Below are 19,461 nucleotides of genomic sequence, written 5' to 3' on the forward strand. Positions count from 1 at the left end.
CAAAGTCCGCTTCGAGGACGTGCTGCCAGGCCCATGCCTTTGGTAAAGAAGAGTTAAAGCAGCATCAGGCACGAAGACGCAGGAGGAACCCATTTCTGGAAGGCCATGCGGGCGAGCAGACAGCGTGAAAGGGGCATATTCTGAACTACCTCATGTTTGGTACCTCATTAAGATCTTAAACTGTCCGCTTAGGGAGTCCCTCAATCAGCCATCAGCGTAAGACACAAGGACAATATACTTTTTGTTTTCCTCGTTTCGTTGTGACCCATATTTCTGAGGTCTGTTGTGCAGGATGTGACCCGGCCGGCTAAAGAAACCTTTGCAGTGCCTCCATGTTAAGCTGGCACGCTAGGAGGGAGAGAGAGGAGAGGGGAGAAATGGGCTTAATAGGATTTTCAAATGTCAAAAAATATCTTTAGCAGGCCCATTTACGCAGAGCCTTAGCACTTGCTGAACTTGAAAGCAAAATTTGCTGTGCAAAGAACACAGCTTGCATGCTAAGCGGACCCGAGGAACGCTGCTCCTGCAGCACAAAGCCACCCGGCTCCTTCACCCTCGCCTCCGGACGAGTAAGAGAAGAGAAATGCAGAGTGCCTTCTCCATCAGGGCAAGGAGGGTGCTGGGGGGTGTTGAGGTGGGGGGGGCTCGGCGTCGGCGCTCACCACGTGCTGCCCCGTCTGCCGCGCAGTCGGCGAGGTCCCTTGGGTGCAGCACGGGCAGTGCTTCGGGCCAGCTCCCCGGACACCGGCCCGGCCTGCCAGGAGCCCTGCCTGCGGCACGCTCGCCTGCAAAAGGACTGGCAAATCAAGCTCGTCTTATTTGTGAAGCACCCTGCGTTAAAAACAAAAAATAATAAGGCTAGGGAAACGGAAAATGCAAACTTGACAGCTGCACCAGAAGAAGGATGCAGCACTGAGCCAGAAGCAAGAAATTCCCCCTCCTTTTTTCTGTATAGGGTTGGGTTTTTTTTCTCTGTCAATTAGAGCTGCGAGGAAATTCAGTGAATTGAGATCAGCAGTGTTAATCATTATTGCATTTGAATCTAATTAGCATTATTTTTAAACTACAGGTAATTTACAGTGCCTCACCTAAATGTGGAAGTCAGGTAGTGCCTTCTGTTCACTAGAAAACCACCACGTCAAAGATAATCCTGCTATTCGCTTTATGCCTTTAATTTCTGTAATCCATGGTTACCAGTTTGAGCGCGACTGCCATGGTTACTCCCCTGCTCCTTTTATCAAAGGCTCCTGTGTGCGTCTCGCTGGAGCGGCAGCACTTCTGCCGAGATGCTAAGAATAGCAAAGCCCCTTTCCCGAGCGCTCGGTAAGGTGAGACGCAGGGAAGGATGAAGTTTCTGAGAACCGCAGGGGGAGAAGGGGACGGTGCGGGAGGGGGTCAGCCAGCGCGGGATGCGGCTGATGGACGTCCCAGGCAAGGAGGTGCAGCAGCGTCTCCTACTTTCTGCCTTTCTTCTGCTTGCGCGAGCAGAGGCTTAGGCTAGCAGTCTGCCCTCAGCAGATCTCTAGGATGTCCGTTTGGCATCTTTATCATCTATGTCTTTTTTTTTTTTTTTTTTGGAGTCCCTCTCCGTAGCCTGGATCACAGTTTGTGCACCTCAGAGCTTTTGGAGTCAAATCTTCAGAGAGACCCTAAAATTCTGGATCGCTGTTCAGCATGAGAACTGCCATCCCCCAGGTACAGCCAGCACATCTGCGGGGCCGGGCTCCTGTCTGGCCACGATGTGACCTGTCACCATCACCCAAGAAAATGACTGATTCAAACAGTCACATTGTTGTGAGAGACACACACTGAACTGGTTTCCCGTACAAGCATCACGCCTCCGATCAGCCAGCTCTCCAAACTGGAGCTGGTCAAAGCGTTTTGAATGCTTTTGCTAAGCTGTACATCTGCGAGAGGTAAAGGAGACGCTACTGAGCCGGGAGAAGGTAAGGCAGAGTTCTCGGGGCGGGAAGAAGCAAACCTGGCATCGCTGAATCGCTGCTCCTGGGACTCGGGGTCTCACAGCAGCGATGCACCGGTCGGATGGCTGCCTCAGCAGGGACCGACCCACCACAGAGCTGCCAGGTAGTCAGATCACCCTGGAGCTCGACCGTCTGGCAGGACCAACGGACAGTTTAAAATATTTTACAGATTACTGCCCTATAAAAGCTTTCCTATGCGCAGAGCACTTGCAAATCTAAGTCCGTAACATCACAAACCTTTGCAGGGATATACACGCTCAGCAGCTGGAGGCAACAAGCATCACCTCGTCGTCTGAAGACTTTTGCCTGACAGGCACAAGGTCCTGTCAGAAGCACGTGCAATGCACCCCTGGAAAACACCTTCCTTCCCTACAGCCTGTCCTGCCTCCCGCCAGGTCCCACTGCAGGGCGGCTTGTGGGTGCTGCGCTCGCTCTTACGGTGTCGGTAGGAGGTGGACAAGAGACTGGCTGTCTCGCTTTAAGAAGGGCACAAAAAGGCTGGTGCCAGCATCCTCGCAGGCCGTGCAGCCCGTGGCCTCGTGCCGGAGGAGCCCAGGGCCCCCCTGGGGAAATGCAAGCCACCTCGCCTCCGAGCGGGAGCCACGGCTGCTGCCTGCCCCGGGCAGCCCCGCTCCGCTGCAGCGGCACAGCTGCCTGCCCGCTTCGGAGACGCGCACCTGGACTCTTCTGGAAAGAGCTATGGTTTAACTGTAGGGCAAATCTGACGTTCAAGAATCATCAGCAAACTGTACAAAAAGCGCATACATTCACCTCTTTTCAGGGACCTATGCCTTTAAAAGCAAGTGCTCAAACACCCTATGGAAACTGGTGCACACGTGCCTGGAGATAAACAACATCATGGGACAGGTAAGCTAGTTACTCATGATTTATCACACCAACTCCCCATCTAATTGCATAGCTAAATGGTCAGTCATTTTAATCCACCGTAAGCAGCTTATAGTTTCTTATGTAGCTCTGCGACATTGCTCACTTCCCGATTTGGAAATAGTAATTCTTTAAGTCTTGCTCTAGAAGGTGTGAATACCACCATTTTCCCTGTAACCCTGCACAGATTTTGAGACTTGTAAGATGCACACATAGGACAGATGTCTCCTGGAAGAGGGTCCCAAACATCTACTTCATACTCAGTGCTGAGCAAAGCAGAGGATTTTTTGTGAGGCAGCACAGAAGAAATTTTACACCCAGATGCAAGCCCTTGGTGCCAGTGCCCTATAACATCAAAACGTGTTTCTAATCTTACCTTGAATCACACCCTTAGCCAAAATCTGATCCTTATCTTCTTCCAACAAATTAAGCCATCTCCTACGATACCATTCCAGCATTTTATTTCTCCTATAAACAAGGCTGGTCGTACTTAAATTACCATGTCCGAGAGCCCGCCTGCCAGCACAGCTCCTGGGAGCACTGTCCGGCCGGTGGCTCTCCTCCCTGCCCACCTACTGTCTCGCTGCACGACACCGAACGCCCCTGTACGTTGTGTTTCACCGTACCCGCTCCTGCAACTGGATCAGCACCCACCTCAGCAATGCTGGAAGTAAACACAAGCCAGCCGAGCACACCCTGCGCCTTCGGCCGTGCACCATGCCCTGCCGGGTGAAGTTGCATCATCCTCAGTGCTTGCTCTTTAGCATCTCCTACCTTTGTGCCTCCTGCTGCCAGCCTGCTCTGGTCACACACCACAGGTCCTTGCTCTGTTCTTTCCCATAATCTCACTCATTTCTTCCCTGCTAACAGCTGACTGCTCTCCCGTTTGTTTCTCCATTTGCTCACCGCTAACTTAACAGGAACGGGGCACTGCATTCTGCCCAATTTCTGGGCAGTTTTCAACGCTTGCAGATTCTAGTGCAGCAGTTACATGATTTTTTTTAAATTATCTTTTCGAAATCCTTGGAGAACCACACAAATGAGCATTAAAAGCTGCAAGGGTCCACTAAAAAAGTGTCCCCATGTGCACAGAGACCCCCCCCCGTCCCCAGAGTCTGGAACAGTCAACGCGCATTTTAGCTTTTCCACACAAGTGTATGGATAAGCAGAGGTCACAGAACTTATCTAAAGGCTTAGGGGAAAGAAATCAGGTTTTGGGTTCCATCAAGCTTTTTTCACTGCTCGAAAACTACAGCCGTTGAAAGTGAAAGCTCCCACCCTGCGGGACCGAAGAGCTCGTGCACGCCGCTCGCACGCCTTCCGCTCACGGAAACAGCTGCAGCCAAGGGGATTTTTCTGACTTGCAACACCGGAGAACTTCACCCCCTGAAACTACCCATGAACTTAGGCCAATGACCCCAAGTCAAGCTTAAAAATCATTCCAGATACCGAGCCAGATCAAAAGTCACTAGCTGGAACCGCCTGCCTTTGATACCCTAAACCCCTGTCACCGATATCGGGCGAGACCGTGGGGCTAAATTCCTCCTGCAATAATTTTTTTTTTTCTTCAGCTTGATACAAAATTTATTTTACCATATGTAAAATTCATTCGTGTAGTTGCACACCCTAGTAGGCTTGAATGGGGCGAAGGAGTACTTCAACTCCCAGTGCAATTTATTATTTAAAAGCAGTAAAATTACATTGCTGATAGGAGAGCCCAGGCGGAGAGCAGCGGTGATGTAATGGGTAATGCAGCTCCGCTGGCTGTACGAACCGCGCTGTACATTAGCGTGCTGGCGAGGGTGGTTGCTCCTATCAATTATTTATAGTCTTCTGGCGCGCAGCCTGGAGAGGGTCACATCGCTGAAAGCTAACTTTATCTTCATTGTTCCCAGCCTCCTGCCCAGCTGTCACTCTGCTCGCTAATGCAATACACCCAGAGCAGCGTAAAAGGATGCAGGACCGCTGGTTGGGTTTCTCCCTCCCCAAGCTGCAATAGGAAAGTGGGCTCTTAACTGCGAGCTGGTAGGGTCTCAAAAATCTTCATTAAGGTGCTGACTTGGCTGTTTAAAATCTGTGTTCGAGATTCCACCCGTCACTGGGATGGCCGAAACACAGAGCGTTTCAGGGCGAGCGCACGGCGTGCTTCGGGGGGTGAGAGGTGGGACGTCAGCGGCGCGACGGGGTTTTCTGTGTCTGTTGCCGTGCCACGCGAAGGGCAGTTTTCCTACGTATCACAGCAAGAGCTATTCAATAATGTATGTAAATATGGGGGGGGGGGGAAGCGCACTTCAGCTCTTCAGAAAAAAAAGTAAGTAAATAAAAAAAATTTAAATAAAAATAAATTATTTTTTAAAAAAGGAAAAATCTCTCACAGGTTTTTGTTTCAGCTACAAACTGAAAGTGCACAGCCAAGGTCTGATTCAGCTGTATTTCACCACCAAGGAAGGGACGGCGTCCCGCTGTACTGGCCCACCACGCAGGAAAGCGGCTCTCAAGGCTTTGTCCCTACAACTCACCAACACACCTCTTCCACTATTCGCCCAAAACCAGAATCTACCATGACCACTTTTCAGACCTTTGAAATATGCTCTTAAACACGCTCTTCATTTGGCCCGCTATCTATATTAAAGCAATTAAATTTTAACTTCAACTGCTTCAGGGTCTCTGCCGCTGCAAGAGATGCTTCCCTAGGAAATCGCTCTGGCAGAAATCAGGTACGTGAAGATGAGCTGCTGCTTTCGCAGCTCCTGTGCTTGGTCCTATGCCACTGACCAGCGGGATTCACGCATCCTGTATGCCGCATCAAATATCTGTCCCATGCCTCAAACTAAAGTCAAACCCAGCTTAAATAATAGTCTTGCAAAGCCAGGACTTTTTCAAGTCCTGTGAAGCCAGGAAAATAACCCGAATTTTCCTGCGATTAGGACTGGCTATCTTATTTCAAGCAACAAGAAGCACCCAGCTTTGGTTCAGATGTACAAAACAATTCCGATGATCGTGTCTGAAAACAACGCACGGCAATTTCATGAAAAACACAACATTTGCACAAAAAGGAAGTTGTTGAAAAAGAAAACACAGGCCCAGAGGAAGCAGGTTTGTTCTTCTGCGACACAAACAGGGGCCAGGAGAGGCTCCTGCTGCGGCACTGCCGGGGCCGGCACCGTCCGGCACAGCACCTCCAGTGGCACCCAGCGCTCCGGGAGCCGAGCAGGGGAAATTTCCTCAAATTCGGCGCAGACTCCCAGGGCAGCCACAGAGGCTCAGGTAACGCAAAGGCAACAGCCAGACCCTTTTAGTGTGATTCAGGCAAACAGAAGCTGGAGAACCGTAATTAACGGTTAAAGCAGCGAAAACCAGCAGTGAGCGTTTTCTTCAACTTTTCTGCACTATGAAAATCAGGACGATTCTGCCCAAAACTCCAAAAGGGGACAGCCGGGACAGCTGTGGGAGGAACAAGCTGGTTCCTGTCCTCGAGCCGGCATGACTGCAGAAACCCGGGTTTTGACCAGGATCCGAGCCTGGAGCGTGCAAACCACGCGCTGCTCCCACCGCACCAGTGTCTCCAGGGCCTTTAGATCCTCTCTGAATCCAGGATTATTTCCATGGCAACTATCTGGAGAACTTATTAAGTAAAAAAACCAAGAACAGTTTGAACACACAGAACCTACATTTGTAACGTACTAGCTGACTAAATTAGCGCTAAGATTTTTAGTAATCAAAACAGATCATGTTCTAGCAACTCAGTCTTCTCTTTGCCACAGCTAAACAGAAAAATCTGATAGTAATATCAGTGCGGGGGGCAGAGGAGGAATTACAGGTCTTCTAAGACCACAGCCCTACATCAAGCCAAGTCTTATCCCATTCAAGTGGTTCAAGAGACATTATTTTAATATCTGACAGTTCAAGTACTGTTAAATAAGGCCGAGTTTCCAAGGGATGATAAACTTCGTTGCAAGGTACCTACTACAGAATCAAAAAGATGACTATCATGTGACACAAAGCAGTTATCTAGTAAAAAATGCACTGAATCGCCTCAAATTTGTACTGGCTAATTGGACAGACACGCAATAGCCTGCTCACGCCTGATCCCGATCAGGCTCGTAGTGCCGAGCGACCCAGCAGTCCCAGCGCAGAAAGCCACTGGAGTTGGCTGCGTTCTTGCGCCCATTTAGAAGCTAATCATCTTTCTCACTTCACTCAAGCATAAGTTTAAACAGAAGAGGAAAAATCAGTGGTCCTTTATCATATTTAGCTTGAAAGATTCATGAGTTTAGAATATTTGCTCCAAGAAAGGACAATTTGCTTATTAAAGTTAATTTCAAATAAATTAAAAATTAGCAAAACCTGTTATTGCACCACCAAAAAGGATTCATCTTTCTCGATTTGATTATTCTGTAATCAAATTCCTGTTTCCTTCCAGGATCGGTCTACAGAACAGCAGAGGAGGCGCGACAGGAACGGTCATAAACAAAGTAATGGGTTTCTGCCTCCAGCCAGGAGCACGCTCCCAGCTACACGCATGGACTGGAAGAAGGCAAGGCGGACGGGGACACGCCAAGCACGGGGCTCACGCAGGACCCAGATGCGGGGTCTGAGCAGCCTGTCTGGAGCGGAGGTGTGTGCAAGCCGAGCAGCATCCTCCGCTCCCAAACTCGCAGAAATTCAGTGGCTACCTCCGCACCGGCGCGAGGCTCGGCACTGCAGCAGTGACTACAGTTCCTCCTAAGCACGGGGATGAGTAAATTACCAAAGTTTTGGCAGCACTCGAAAACAAATGCTGCCTGAGAATTTCATAACAGCAATTCAGAGTGAGAAGTCAGTCTCAACAGGAATGATTTTGAAAGTGCTTTTTTTTTAAAAAAAAAAAAAAAAAGTAGTTAAATGAACTGTTGGCTTGGTCACCAAGTCCAGCCAGGGAGATTATATGCATTATTGATTTACCTTAGAACAACTTGGCAACTCATTTCCAATGGTTTCTAATGGAACCTGGATTTTCTCAGTCCTAATCTGCCTCGTGAGGTTGAGCCTCCTGCAAGGAAATACAATACCACAGCATTAAAATGGCAGCTGTCAGATGTACAGCAGCCCCATTCATTTAATGAAGATAGTGCAAGGGTGATAGGGATTTTTAAAGGCTACTCTAAAAGGCTCCTTTGCAATTAGAGGGGTGAGGACACGGTGGTGAGGACGGCCTTGTGAGTGCCTATAGATAATGGTGTAGTCCTGCAAGTCTGGGGATTTATAGAAAACAAAGGGAGGTTATGAAGAGTTTATTTTTGTAGTATCAGCTTGCACACACTATCTATAGTCCTTTCAGAAGCAATGCTGATTAGTGGTTTGAGCAGAGAAGTGGCAGTTTTGAACCTCAGCTCCATTGCCTACTCAGCCGCAAACGTACAAAACATTTGGGCAAGTCAGTTTTTCAACAGCCACAGCTGTAAGACACGCAGAGTAATGCTTTGGTTTCTATTCTTAGCAAAGCACGGGACAGAGACAGCAAAGCATATGTACAGCCAGTAAACAATTCTTCCGTATGATAATCAGAGCCATTTTAAAATAGCAAATTCCCATCTGAACAAATTAAGATCTTTATGAGGGTGCACGAGCATCAGCCCCCATTTGCAGACGCGACGCGCTCGGAGCGCCCGATCAAAGGAAGCCGGTTTGTGGCAATCTCAGCTCAGAAATGGGCAATCTCGTAAACAACCGGGCGCCGTAGCCTTCCTCCCCATCTCACACCACGCAGCGGGACTCGCGGCGGGCTGGATGAGGCCGTGACCCGAGCACCGAGCCCACCCGCCTCTGGAGCAGGACAGCCCCAATCTCTGCCGTGCAATGCCAGGAATGTGCCCCGCTCCCAAAACCCAGGCGCCGGGTGGTAGGGGAGGGAAGCGGGGAGCAGGGGAGTCCTCGCCCCCCGAGAGCCGGGGAAGGGGGTTCTGCCCAGGACAACACACCGTCAACCCTTTGCCTCTGCTCCAGCAGCAAAAGCTTCTCCACTTAGGGAAATGTTTTTTCCTCAACAAGACACACACAGGCCAAGACTGTAGCAGGCTCAGCCTTCTGAAATGTTGGTCTGTGGTTTGTGTTTTTGTTTTTTTTTAATAGGTGAAAAGAGTATTGTTCCTTTATGTACCTAAAGCTAAAAGGAAAAGATTTTTTCTCAACCCTTACAGAAAAAGGTTCCTTTAACACAAAACCAAGTAGGGAATATCATGGCCTGAAAGGAGGCTTCCAGAAAGGTGTGAGCATAGAAAACAGAAGCTCATAGCAGGAAGGAAATTGTAACATTAGCTACAGACTTTGAATACACACGCAGATCCGCATCACCGAACACGAACAGTGAGCAAAATATTCAGTGCCAAATACAAAAACCAACATTTGATCCTCAGCTATTTTCAAAATTCATCTGCAAACGCATCCTGCCTGAAGACAAATGAAAACCAAGGCGTGATGGATATACGGCAATTAACTGCAACCGCTATTTTTATTATTTGTAGCGTCTTGCTAGAAAACAAGCACTGCCCTTAGCCCTGAGACATCCTGTGGAAGCAGCCGGCTGCTTGCAAAAATCACCGAGCATTATATTCTGCCCCTTCTCCAGTTTAATGTCTTACCCCGCAGCTTCAGAAGCTCCCGGCTGTCCTTCCCCCTCCCTTCCCGTCCTCCTCCAGCTCCCTCCCCTCCTGGCAGCGGTGCCGTAGCGTGCCAGATGTCAGCCTGACCCTGCGGCCGCCGTTTCGGGTCAGTTATCGGGGTTACGGTGCAAGGGGAGCGGTGAGCTCCGGCGGTGGTTCCCACCTCGCCAGGCAGAGACGGGACGGCTCCACCGCGCTAGCGCTGGGGTCTGGGCGCAGCTGGCAAATTTAGTTCCAGGCTTTTTTTCCTGCTAATGAACTGCCGGCAGCAGAGCCGGCAGGAAGTTTGAAAGACCGTTCACGCACGCTGCAATGAAAGCCTTAGGCACCGAGAGCTGGGTAAGGTGACCCTCGTCTATGTTAAGCATCAGTCATTTGTAGAAGTGTCACTTACTGCACGAGGGGAACGGACGACCTGAATGTCTCCTGCAAGAATAATTGCACACTGAAGGCAAGGGCTAAAGTTTCTGGAGGAGGGATGCTGCTGTTTGCTGGGAGGGCGATGCCACGGTACTCCAAGGAGGACCATTCGAAAGACATCCGGCTGCTGCAAGGAGGTAGCAGAGGCAGCCATCGGGGAACTCGAGATGTATTTAAAATGCACCCAGGCCTGTATTCTTGACCCAGCTACACTCCTTGAAGGATGTGCCCCCGATGAAGGAACGGCTCCAAGGCAACGGTATGCAGTTTGCTGGAAGGAAAGGGGAAAGCTTCAAGCCTGACATAAGCCAGGGCTCAGATTCCTCTATCATACAGAGGCTGCACCGCAGATAAGGCTGCGTCAACTTTTCCATTTGAGCACTCTCCCCTCTAAGGTTTACAGCCAGAGCGAAAATGTTTTGGCCAGGTGGAAACTTAACATACAGGCTCCCAAAGCAGGGAGCTGCCCATGTATACACAACATTCCAATGTCACCCACCCAGACTTGGTTTCCCTCCATTGGGAAAAGGAAAATCTCATCTTCCTCCCCATGAAATTCTTCGCATTCCTCCGCAACAGGTAAGCCGTACCCCTCCGTCAGGCTGGTCATCTACAGTGGAGAGCCGTACAAAGTGTCCCATAACATCAAACAACCCAAGGTACCGAAACACAAATAGGTTAAACGTTAACCTAGGAGCTAAGAGGAGGGCATGCGACCGCAGCACTGCAATCCTGCCCCAGCACCGACAGCCCGGCTCCAGCGCGCTGCCTCCGTCACGGCTCCTGCCCAACGCCACGCCATGTTTTTGGAGAGGAAGGGAGTTTTTGGACAATAAGGGTGTTTCTCACCTATAGAGTCCATCTGCCTGCAGGAAGGTGGGCAAGGAAAGCGAGGCGGAAGCCAGCACCTGGGCCCCACGTCGCCGTGCCCGAAAACGGGGTGCCCACAGGCAGGACGTCACTCTCCCCGCTGCCGCACGTGCCGCAGGCTCCTCCAGACGCATTTTCCTGGTTTTGCATTACGGCAGAGCTAGAGGCAGCAAACCCAGCGAGCAGGCTGCCAGCTCGCACCCGTTTGGCGTCTTATTTTTGTATGTCGAACTACAAAGATGCTCCATTTCCAAGGAAAGCGCTGGAGAAGCCCTGCTCCCCCGCGGCCCCCCAGGCCAGGGGCTGCAAGCACCGGTCCCCATGCCTGCTCCTGCTCCGCAGGCGGGTGCAGCACCCAGCACCCAACCCCGCGCGCCGGGGAAGTTTCGGGGCCTGTTGACGTGCGTGGGGGATGGGGAGGTATTTCGGTACCAGCGAGCGACACAGCCCTCCCCCCCGCATGCTTCACTGCAGTTATCCCTGAAGACAGAAAAATTTGTGCTTGTTTTTCTAGTGCTGCTGAGCAGCTACGAAATGTCTCCCGCCACAGAGAGCCTGAATAATCCCCGGCTCCTGAAGCAACATCTGAAATCAGCTTCTCTCCAGTCTCCATCACAATTTCAAACCTTTAATTTACTGATGCTCAAGTGAAAGCAACGTTTGTGTTTGTTTACCAGCCACAGAGAAGCTCTGAGCACATGCGGTTTATCACATTTACCCAACAGATATATTCTGGGGAGCTTCTTGGACCAGCCATGACTTGTCACAAATTACCGGTCACAAACTTTTCCTCCCTGTCCCCACGAGAGCCCAGGGACCCATCCCTGGACGGCCAGGTGAGCCACCCACGCACACGGGGCTTCCAGCAGCCTTTTGGGAGCACTTGAAATGAACCTGGTTTCTCTGTTTCCAAGTTCAAATGGAGGAAAAAAAAAAAACACAAACCCCACACAACACACCAAACCCAGAAAGGAGGAAAACAGCCTGATTTTATTCTTCTTCCTCTGTTAAATCTTGGACCAAGACGCGGCAGTTTTCGCCCGGGAAGCACCCTTGCAGGCTCTGTGGAAGGGTGGAGGCCAGGCAGAATCTAGAAAACTTTCCCCCGTTACCTTCGGTGAATTTAAGATTCGCTGCTGTACGTCAATGAAGCAACTTTGTTCTTTCTGGAGGGAACGGACAGATTGCAGGAGAAAACTATATCCCAACTGCTGCCAAATTCCACAGATTTAGTTATTAGTAGGCAATTAGGAATAATGATTAACACTTCCTACTACGTTAAGCTCCATTTGCACCGCATCTCTGCGCCAGCCTGGACGTTTCCGATGGAGCGGCACTCCGGCTCCAACACGCACGTGGCATCACGTACCGAAAACTGTGTCTTCCTGCTCGCTGCCTCCTGGGCCCCTTCTCCACAGATGTATTTAATGCAGTTGTCTTACAAAATAAAATTGCAAGTAAAAATACAGAGATTAAAAATGGGAGGGAGTGGGGGGAGGTAAATAAAAGCGTGGCTGCACAAAGGAAAAACAATTTTGCTCTTGTTTTTTAACTCACAATCAACATCTGAGCTATTCAGGAAACTGGTGCACTGCCCTCCAACCAACTTCAATTAGGGAATTCAAAAGCAGTCAGACAAAAGAATGCCTGGGAGTTACTGCACCGCACAGAGATATTTTTAGCAAGAGCTGGGAGGCTGTTTGTGGGACACTGCTTTGCTTCTATTGCATTTCAGCTTTTGTATTTACATTTGCAGGACTGTAAGATTTACTAGGTCAGAGGGAAAAAGAGAGAAGCAGCAACGTAAATCATGCAAATCATTTTGCTTTCTGATACTCTTGGAAGGTATTTCAGCAAAAGCTGATGGAGACCAGAGTGAAACAGAACAAGATTTGCCTCCATCTGCTTCCAAAATCGTCTTTCAGCAGAAATCTCAAGTCACTCCTTTTAAAAGGGTGACGTAAACTAGCAAATACAGCCCCTGGAAAGGTCCGTACGCCCCACACGCCCCGGCAGAGCAGCCGTGCAGAAAGCGAGGCCGCCTTCGCCCAGAGCAAAACTGCAGCCGAATCCGGCCGGTGACCTCTCCCCACCCCCGGGTCACCAGATGGATTCACAAACGGCACGGCGGCGACGCCAGCGCCGGGACGGGCTATCGGTGTTGTCGCACGAAGACGCCCGTCCCAAACCCACAGCCATAACCGCCGTTCAGATCTTCAGTCCGGAGTGCAGAAGTGCACGACTGAGCCCCGACGAGCCGCTTCTGTTTTTCAGAAGCCATCCCCTAAAAACGACAAGCTGCGGCCGCCCTCCCCTCCGCGGGCTCGCCAGTACTGCCGGGAAGGTGCCCGCGGAGAGCCGGGAGGTGAAGCCCAAAGCCCTGACCCCGGCGTGAGCGCGGTGGTGCAGGGCCGGTTTTGGGGAGCCGGCGGGCGCCCCGCTGCCTGCGCTATCGGCATCGCTCCTCCAGCGCAGCCCCCTCTTCCGCTCCCTCCCACCACTGCGGCAGCGCAGATGGCAGCAGTGTGACCTCGCTGTTCCTGCCTCCTTGTTTTGATCCTGCAGTCTTGATTGTTCAGGCTAATCCCACACTCCCAGCCTTGGCTGCCAGCCAGGACTGTTATTAATGGCACAAAAGCTTCTCATTCCAGCTACTTCTACATCCGCTAATGCTGTTGTTCCCTTCTCTCGCTCCCCCTCTTGCCACATTACAAACTGGAGCTGGAATATATTTTACAAGGGGAAAAAAAAAAACCCTCTCTGATCATCCTCGCATGCCGAAGGCTCCACCAGAACTGTACAGGAAAGGCTCATCAGCTCCAGCAATAATTACCAGTGCCAAAGCAGTTAAGACCACCCTGCTCATCCAGCAATCTGCTCCGAAGCAATACAGCACACGGATGCAGGGAGTTTCCAGCAACCCCTTAAGGAAACCCAGGATCCCAGGCAGAAGTACGCACAGCTGCCCGCAGGGCCCGAGAGAAGGGCTCTGCTGCCCAGGGCAGGAGAAATACCAATGCTGACTGGAGGGCCGAGAGCCCGAGGACAGGCAGCACCGCGGCCGCAGGGGCACGGCACCCCCGGCACAGCACCCATCTGCTCTTCAGGTGGCACCGGGGCCTCGGCTGCCTCGCTTGGGAAACCGCCTGCTTTCCCAATACTAGACTCCAATAGCTGTAAAGCTCTCATTAAAAGCACGCACTGAAAGAAGGCTTCAAACTATTTGCAATTTAGCCCCTCACGTGCATTTAGCCCTTTTACGGCATGCTCATCCCCCTGCAAGGAACCCAGAAGTCCCCCGTGCAGGGCCTAAGAGCTGTACTCAGGCACGTCCCTTCTGCTTGGTGAAGGCTTTGCACAGACAGCCCACCACACCGACCGCTCAGCGGCACCTCGCCCTCCCCAGCCAGACGTCTGTAGGGCTGAAGCCCTGCGGCAGGGATGGTTGGTTGGCCTCACCGACCCGGGGGCTGCCGGCACGATACGAGGGTGCATGTCCCGCGTCAGCTCGACCTGCGCAGACCCAGGACTGGTTTGGGAGGGGAAGGGATGAGGATACACATCAGGGCCTTCTGATCCACCGGAGACCAGCCAGCCATGCCCACCACGCACAAACCCCTCGGCGGCTGCTGGGACGCAGCTCGCAGCGACTGTGGCTGCAACTGCTCGCCCAAAAAAGTTTGGTCGTGAGTCAGCCGAGCAGAGCAGGTCCTCAGCACTGGGCTTGCTGCGCTGAGAGCCCCCAAGCTGAAGGTTAATGAGGTTTAGAGTTGCTTTAGACTGCAAACCCAGCAAGAGATATGTGTTCCTGGGACCTTCCCGCAGGAGCAACCCCACCTTCCTGTGCGGCAGAGCGGCCAGCGTTGCAGGTGCTGGGAACGTGCCACGCGGGGAGCATCACGTTGGTGCGGTGTCTGAAGAAACCTGCCTGGTTTTCAGCCCAAGCTGTCGTCCTGGTGAGATGATTCACCATTCTGCCCTCGCTACTTGTCGAAATGCAGGAAAGGAGAAAAGCAGCTACGGGAACATTTCTTCTGATTAGGAAGGTCAGTACATTTTTAATAGAGGGCTCTTTAAAGATAATCTCATTTCAGTATTTACACATGTTAAAGAGGTTACAGAGATCAAGATGTAATGAAGTCAAGGAGGAGAGGACAATAAAAGCATGGCTGGGGTATTACAGTGAGTTATACCTCCAGCCTGTTGGTTTGGACTGCAGGAGGGCTACAGCAGCAGGGCACAGACCCCGCGTACCCCAGCAGAGGAGGAGGTTCAGGCACCGGGAATAACTGGCTGTTGCTCACTCACAAAAAATCAGTAGCAGATTTCTGAATGCAACCGGTTATCTCCAGCTTCTCTTTTTCCTTAAATATAGCACATCACCCCGCCCCAACGGCGAGCCCCTGGCACCTGCCTGCTCCTCCCCGGGCACACCGCTGGCACGCTCAGTCTGACAGGCTTGTGCAAGCTCTCGCGCTCTCCCCGCGAGCGAACGCACGCCACCTCCCACCCCATCCGACACAAACATCTTCAAACGCCGCAGCAGCTTGTACTATAGGCAGAGCCCTTGTTTACCAGCACACAAGCCTAATTTAAACTCCTGAAGTCATCTCCAGCCTTTCGCTATAGCAACCCCAGCGAATCTTCCCACTCTAATATGTGCGGAGCAGCTTTGCATCAATCGGCTGAGGTTAAATCTGACATAAATAAAAACTTAAATATCTGCCAGCAGCTCCCGGTGTCAGCAGTGGAGTTTCACAAAAACTCTGCTCTGAAGGCAGAGCTCCGACATGGCTCTTCATGTGCCACGGATTAATCCTGAGGAATTAAAAATTCTCCTGAAATGCTCAACTCCCACTCCTCCGGGTATCTGAGGAAACCTGCTCCCATTCTTCCCTGCTCTACGTGCACTGGGTTTCTGTAGCGTGCACAATATGCCGTTTGCTTTACAACAATTCAGTGCAACGGCTCGGGGACGGGGGGATGCACGCCAGCTCTGCGTATGGTGAATGAGGACTGTGAGAAGAGAAAGTTTATGTCAAGTTTGGAATTATTTCTCTACTGTGCTAGAGAAAATTTTGGTGCCCGTACAAAATTATCATGCTTCGTTGCAGAGGGTGCAAGAGACTGAAAATAATCTTTATTTAAAACTACTTAATAGTCACAAGAACAAGCGGAACAAAAGGAAAACTATATTCTGAGGGACATGTTACTTCTAGAGCTCAAACGGCACTTGAAGTCCCCATCAAATAACTTTCAACTGAGGTTGCACAGAACCAGGAGGAAGCAGGGAAACCAGCACGGATTACCAGATCACGGGGGGGTAAAGCAAAGATATCCGGAACAGCAGGTATTTAGCACAGCTGCATCAGTAATAGGTAAGCTGGAGTGCCCTTGTGAAGCAACTGGTTTTTAAGAAGTAATTAGTGGAGCAGGCAAGAGAATCGCAGACATGAGGGAGAGAAGTGAGGAAAGAACAGAAAATAGGAAAATATTTCAAATTAATAAAATTGTTTTCAAAGCCAAAAGGACTTGCTGCAGTCATCTCAGCAAACAGCCCAACAGGCGACAGAACTTCCCTGAGTTAATTCTCCTTGCATTTTCTACAGCTGTGGACCAACTACAGCAGATATTTTAAAACTAAGACAGTATTCAAAGGAAAGCCTAATACCCTAACATTTAAGGGATGTGAGGTCTGCTACAGCCACAAGCTAAGTTCTTCTCATACTAGCAACCTTCCTAATAAATCTGGTGCTTTACTTTTCCGTTCAATTTCTTTAGCTTCAACTTCCAGCAGGCAGTGACTTTTTCTCTATTTTTAAAAAACATCCCGGAACAAAGCAAGCAGGATGGGTGTCAGGCAAGGTCGGCCCGAAACCGGAGGGCAGCAGATGTTGAGAAGGCGAATATACTCGCCAGCACCCTGCCCGGGCTCTGGAGTCAATAACGGACGGGCTTCCAACCCATCAGATGCTCTCAACTTTCTCCTTGCTAAGCTAAATAGCTTGTGTTTCCAACCCCTAACGCATGAAACGAGACTTCTCAGTCCCATTCAACCAAGCAGCCTCTTCTTTTCTTTTTTAAGTGAATACTATGTTAATCTCATTAGCTATGCTACTGCAAAGCCAGTCTGTGAGTGGGTCCCACCTCCTACCCAAATAACCTCCAGTGGCTCCCATAACACAGGGAGCACTCTAACCCCAGGGGGACTGGGGAACAAGAAATATTACCGGTTTTAGGTTAAACCCGACCTTATGGTGCTAGGCCATGGAGAACAGCAGTGGCCCAGGGACCCAGAGCATCCCTTCTATCATATCCCAACGCTACTGAGCATCGTTTCCAGGTGAGCAGTGCCTGTCGCTGGCCTTACCCAGCCCTTGGCACCGGCCGCTCGTCCTCCCTGGCTCCAGCACACCCACACCTCAAGAATTTCCCTGCGCCACACCTACACGGACTTGCCAACATGCACCACAGCCTCAGCCACCTCCAGCCCCACACGAGTCTCCCCTGCACGCGACTAACAGCAAACAGCAGCTATGGCTGCTTCTGCTGAGCTCTCCTATTTCTGTAAAATTATAGGGCTCAAATAACAAAATACTGAGGGTCTCGAGGGTGCTTGGACATCATTTGGAAACCACTGCCTTGACACTTGCTTGTAACATCACCAGTATTTAGGACATCTTTTGGTGAGAACCCAAACCAGAAATCCCAACCAGTGCAGTCTTTAGTGCAGCCCCCTCTTATGTTCAGCTACGACCGAGAACAACAGAAACCCTCACATTCGGTGACCCCAAACAAGTTCACGTGGGAAAACACTGTGTTTAAAACACAAAGAGTCACATGATGGCAACACACCCACACAAAACGCTCCAGCCTGCACCTGGGGAAAGAACTTAATCACCAGCTTCTGCATCCCGACAGGAGCCAAGGCACCACCTGTGTCCAAAGCACTGGGTCGCCTCTTCTCCAACGCTTTAGACCTGGCACGTGAGGCTCTGGAGATGAAGAGAAGCTGTGGCAGCTGCCCTGGAGGACGACAGTACCAGTACCGCACCAGGGACATGGGGACGAGGGGGGTGAGGATGGGGAAGGTGGCAAAGCCCTCTCTGAGGGCAGGAGCACCGATGTCTGCACACACGCAGCCTCTTCAGAAGAGAGGCAGCGGGGAGGTCCGCAATGCCCAGGAGGGATGCCCCGACGGGATGCCCCGACGGGGCGCGCTTCCAGCGACAGTTTTCTGGTAGGCGCGAGGAGCCTCATGGCGAAGGTGTCCCCCCTCGAGGGGCAGCCGGGGTCCCCCGGGAGGAAGCACCTTCACCGATGTCCCCGGCAGGTCCACGGGCAGGGCACGGATGTGCAAGCAGAAACCAGGGCAAGTACCGCACACGCCTGCAGGCAGCGTGGCGAGAGGGAAAGCGGGGCCATTCATTGACCATTCTAGGTCTGGTTTTAAAAAACCATCCTTGTCCAGGTCACTGACATTAAGTCTTGTGAGCTTATTTGGTAGTTTAGAGCTGACAGAACAGACCGGGCGAGAACAAGTGAGATTCCTGCTTCCCGATACGTACGATCAAAGGGCACAGACACAGCAGAGGGAAAATCTGCGTGCTGCCCTTCACAACCAGGCAGCAGCACTGACCAGATGGGTCTTTAAATGGGATTAAGAGGAAGACGGCTCTACTACATCCAGCCCCTTCCTCCCGGGCTGGAAACTCGCCCTCCTTACAGCCAAGTCTCCACAACGGGGAACCAGCCCTTTTGCTTTTACCTTCTTTGTTCTTCCGAGCCACTTCCTCCCTCATGTTTACCTTATACAGACCTGCCATCTCCCTCTGGCTCACAATTCCTCCCTCTTTGGAAAGTCTTTGGGATGCACGTTATACAAGATACACAAAAATAAATTGTTTTTAATCCTCCAGATTCTAGTGCTCCCAAACAAGGATCTTAAAGAGCTTTACAAACAATGGATTAAGCCTTAAGACTCCCTGTGAGGTAAGAAAGTGCCTCTCTCACAGAAGCAGAGGAAGGTGAGCGAGGCTGAAGGCTGTACAGTGCGACTTTATCATCGCTGCAGAAGTGACCTGTTTCTATACGCACAAACATAAGCGAGTCTATCACTGATCCATCATCGGTCTAGCGACACCTTTGCCATTTCGCTCCAGACTGAAGCGGCTTCAAAAACACCGTACATCTTTCAAATGCCAAGCGCTTGCTTTCCCACCTTGAAGTATCAGGAGCGCTACTCAAAACGCTCGGCCCAAGACAAACCATCCCGAAGACGGCAGCACCGCTGGGTCCTGAAGCTGCGGACGCAAGGCTTCTCTTGGAGAACTATTAAGATTTCACGGCGACTAGCTTTCTCTAGCTTTCAGGCGTGCAGGAAGCCTTCTCGGCGTGTATTTCGAGCAGCTCACCAGATGCAATCCTACGGAGAAAGGCACCTTCTCAGTTTGCTCCTCAGTGCTAAGATGACTTTGGGTCACGTGCTCTGTAGCCTCAGACTGTAACCTATATTAACATGACGTCATGTGTTCTTAGCGCATCCTGGTCTGTAAAGCCCTTATATTTCTTCTCAAATATACTTTGCATACATCTTGTAAACAAGCTTTACATCCTTTTGATCAGCGCTCTGCACGGAACCCGGGGAGGGGGAGGAGACTTCC

At 51.0% G+C, this 19,461-nt stretch overlaps 1 protein-coding gene across 4 annotated transcripts in view; it reads right to left on the reverse strand.

The window, feature by feature from the left end:
• Nucleotides 1-19,461, reverse strand: part of ANKRD11 (ankyrin repeat domain containing 11) — a 160,311-nt gene that overhangs the window by 66,853 nt on the left and 73,997 nt on the right. Inside the window, exons 1-2 of one of the 4 annotated variants that reach the window (XM_072872557.1) lie at nt 19,020-19,084; nt 7,812-7,899 (exon numbers count right to left, since the gene is read on the reverse strand). The exons of 2 other annotated variants lie outside the window; for them this stretch is intronic. In XM_072872557.1, the coding sequence (XP_072728658.1) occupies nt 7,812-7,899; nt 19,020-19,069 (138 nt within the window). In that variant the 5' untranslated portion in view covers nt 19,070-19,084. Of the gene's footprint in view, nt 1-7,811; nt 7,900-19,019; nt 19,085-19,461 lie in introns of those variants that run through there. One more of the 4 variants, XM_072872560.1, reaches the window with a different exon arrangement.

This window comes from Ciconia boyciana, chromosome 9, assembly GCF_034638445.1.
Source record: "Ciconia boyciana chromosome 9, ASM3463844v1, whole genome shotgun sequence".
Lineage (NCBI taxonomy): Eukaryota > Metazoa > Chordata > Aves > Ciconiiformes > Ciconiidae > Ciconia > Ciconia boyciana.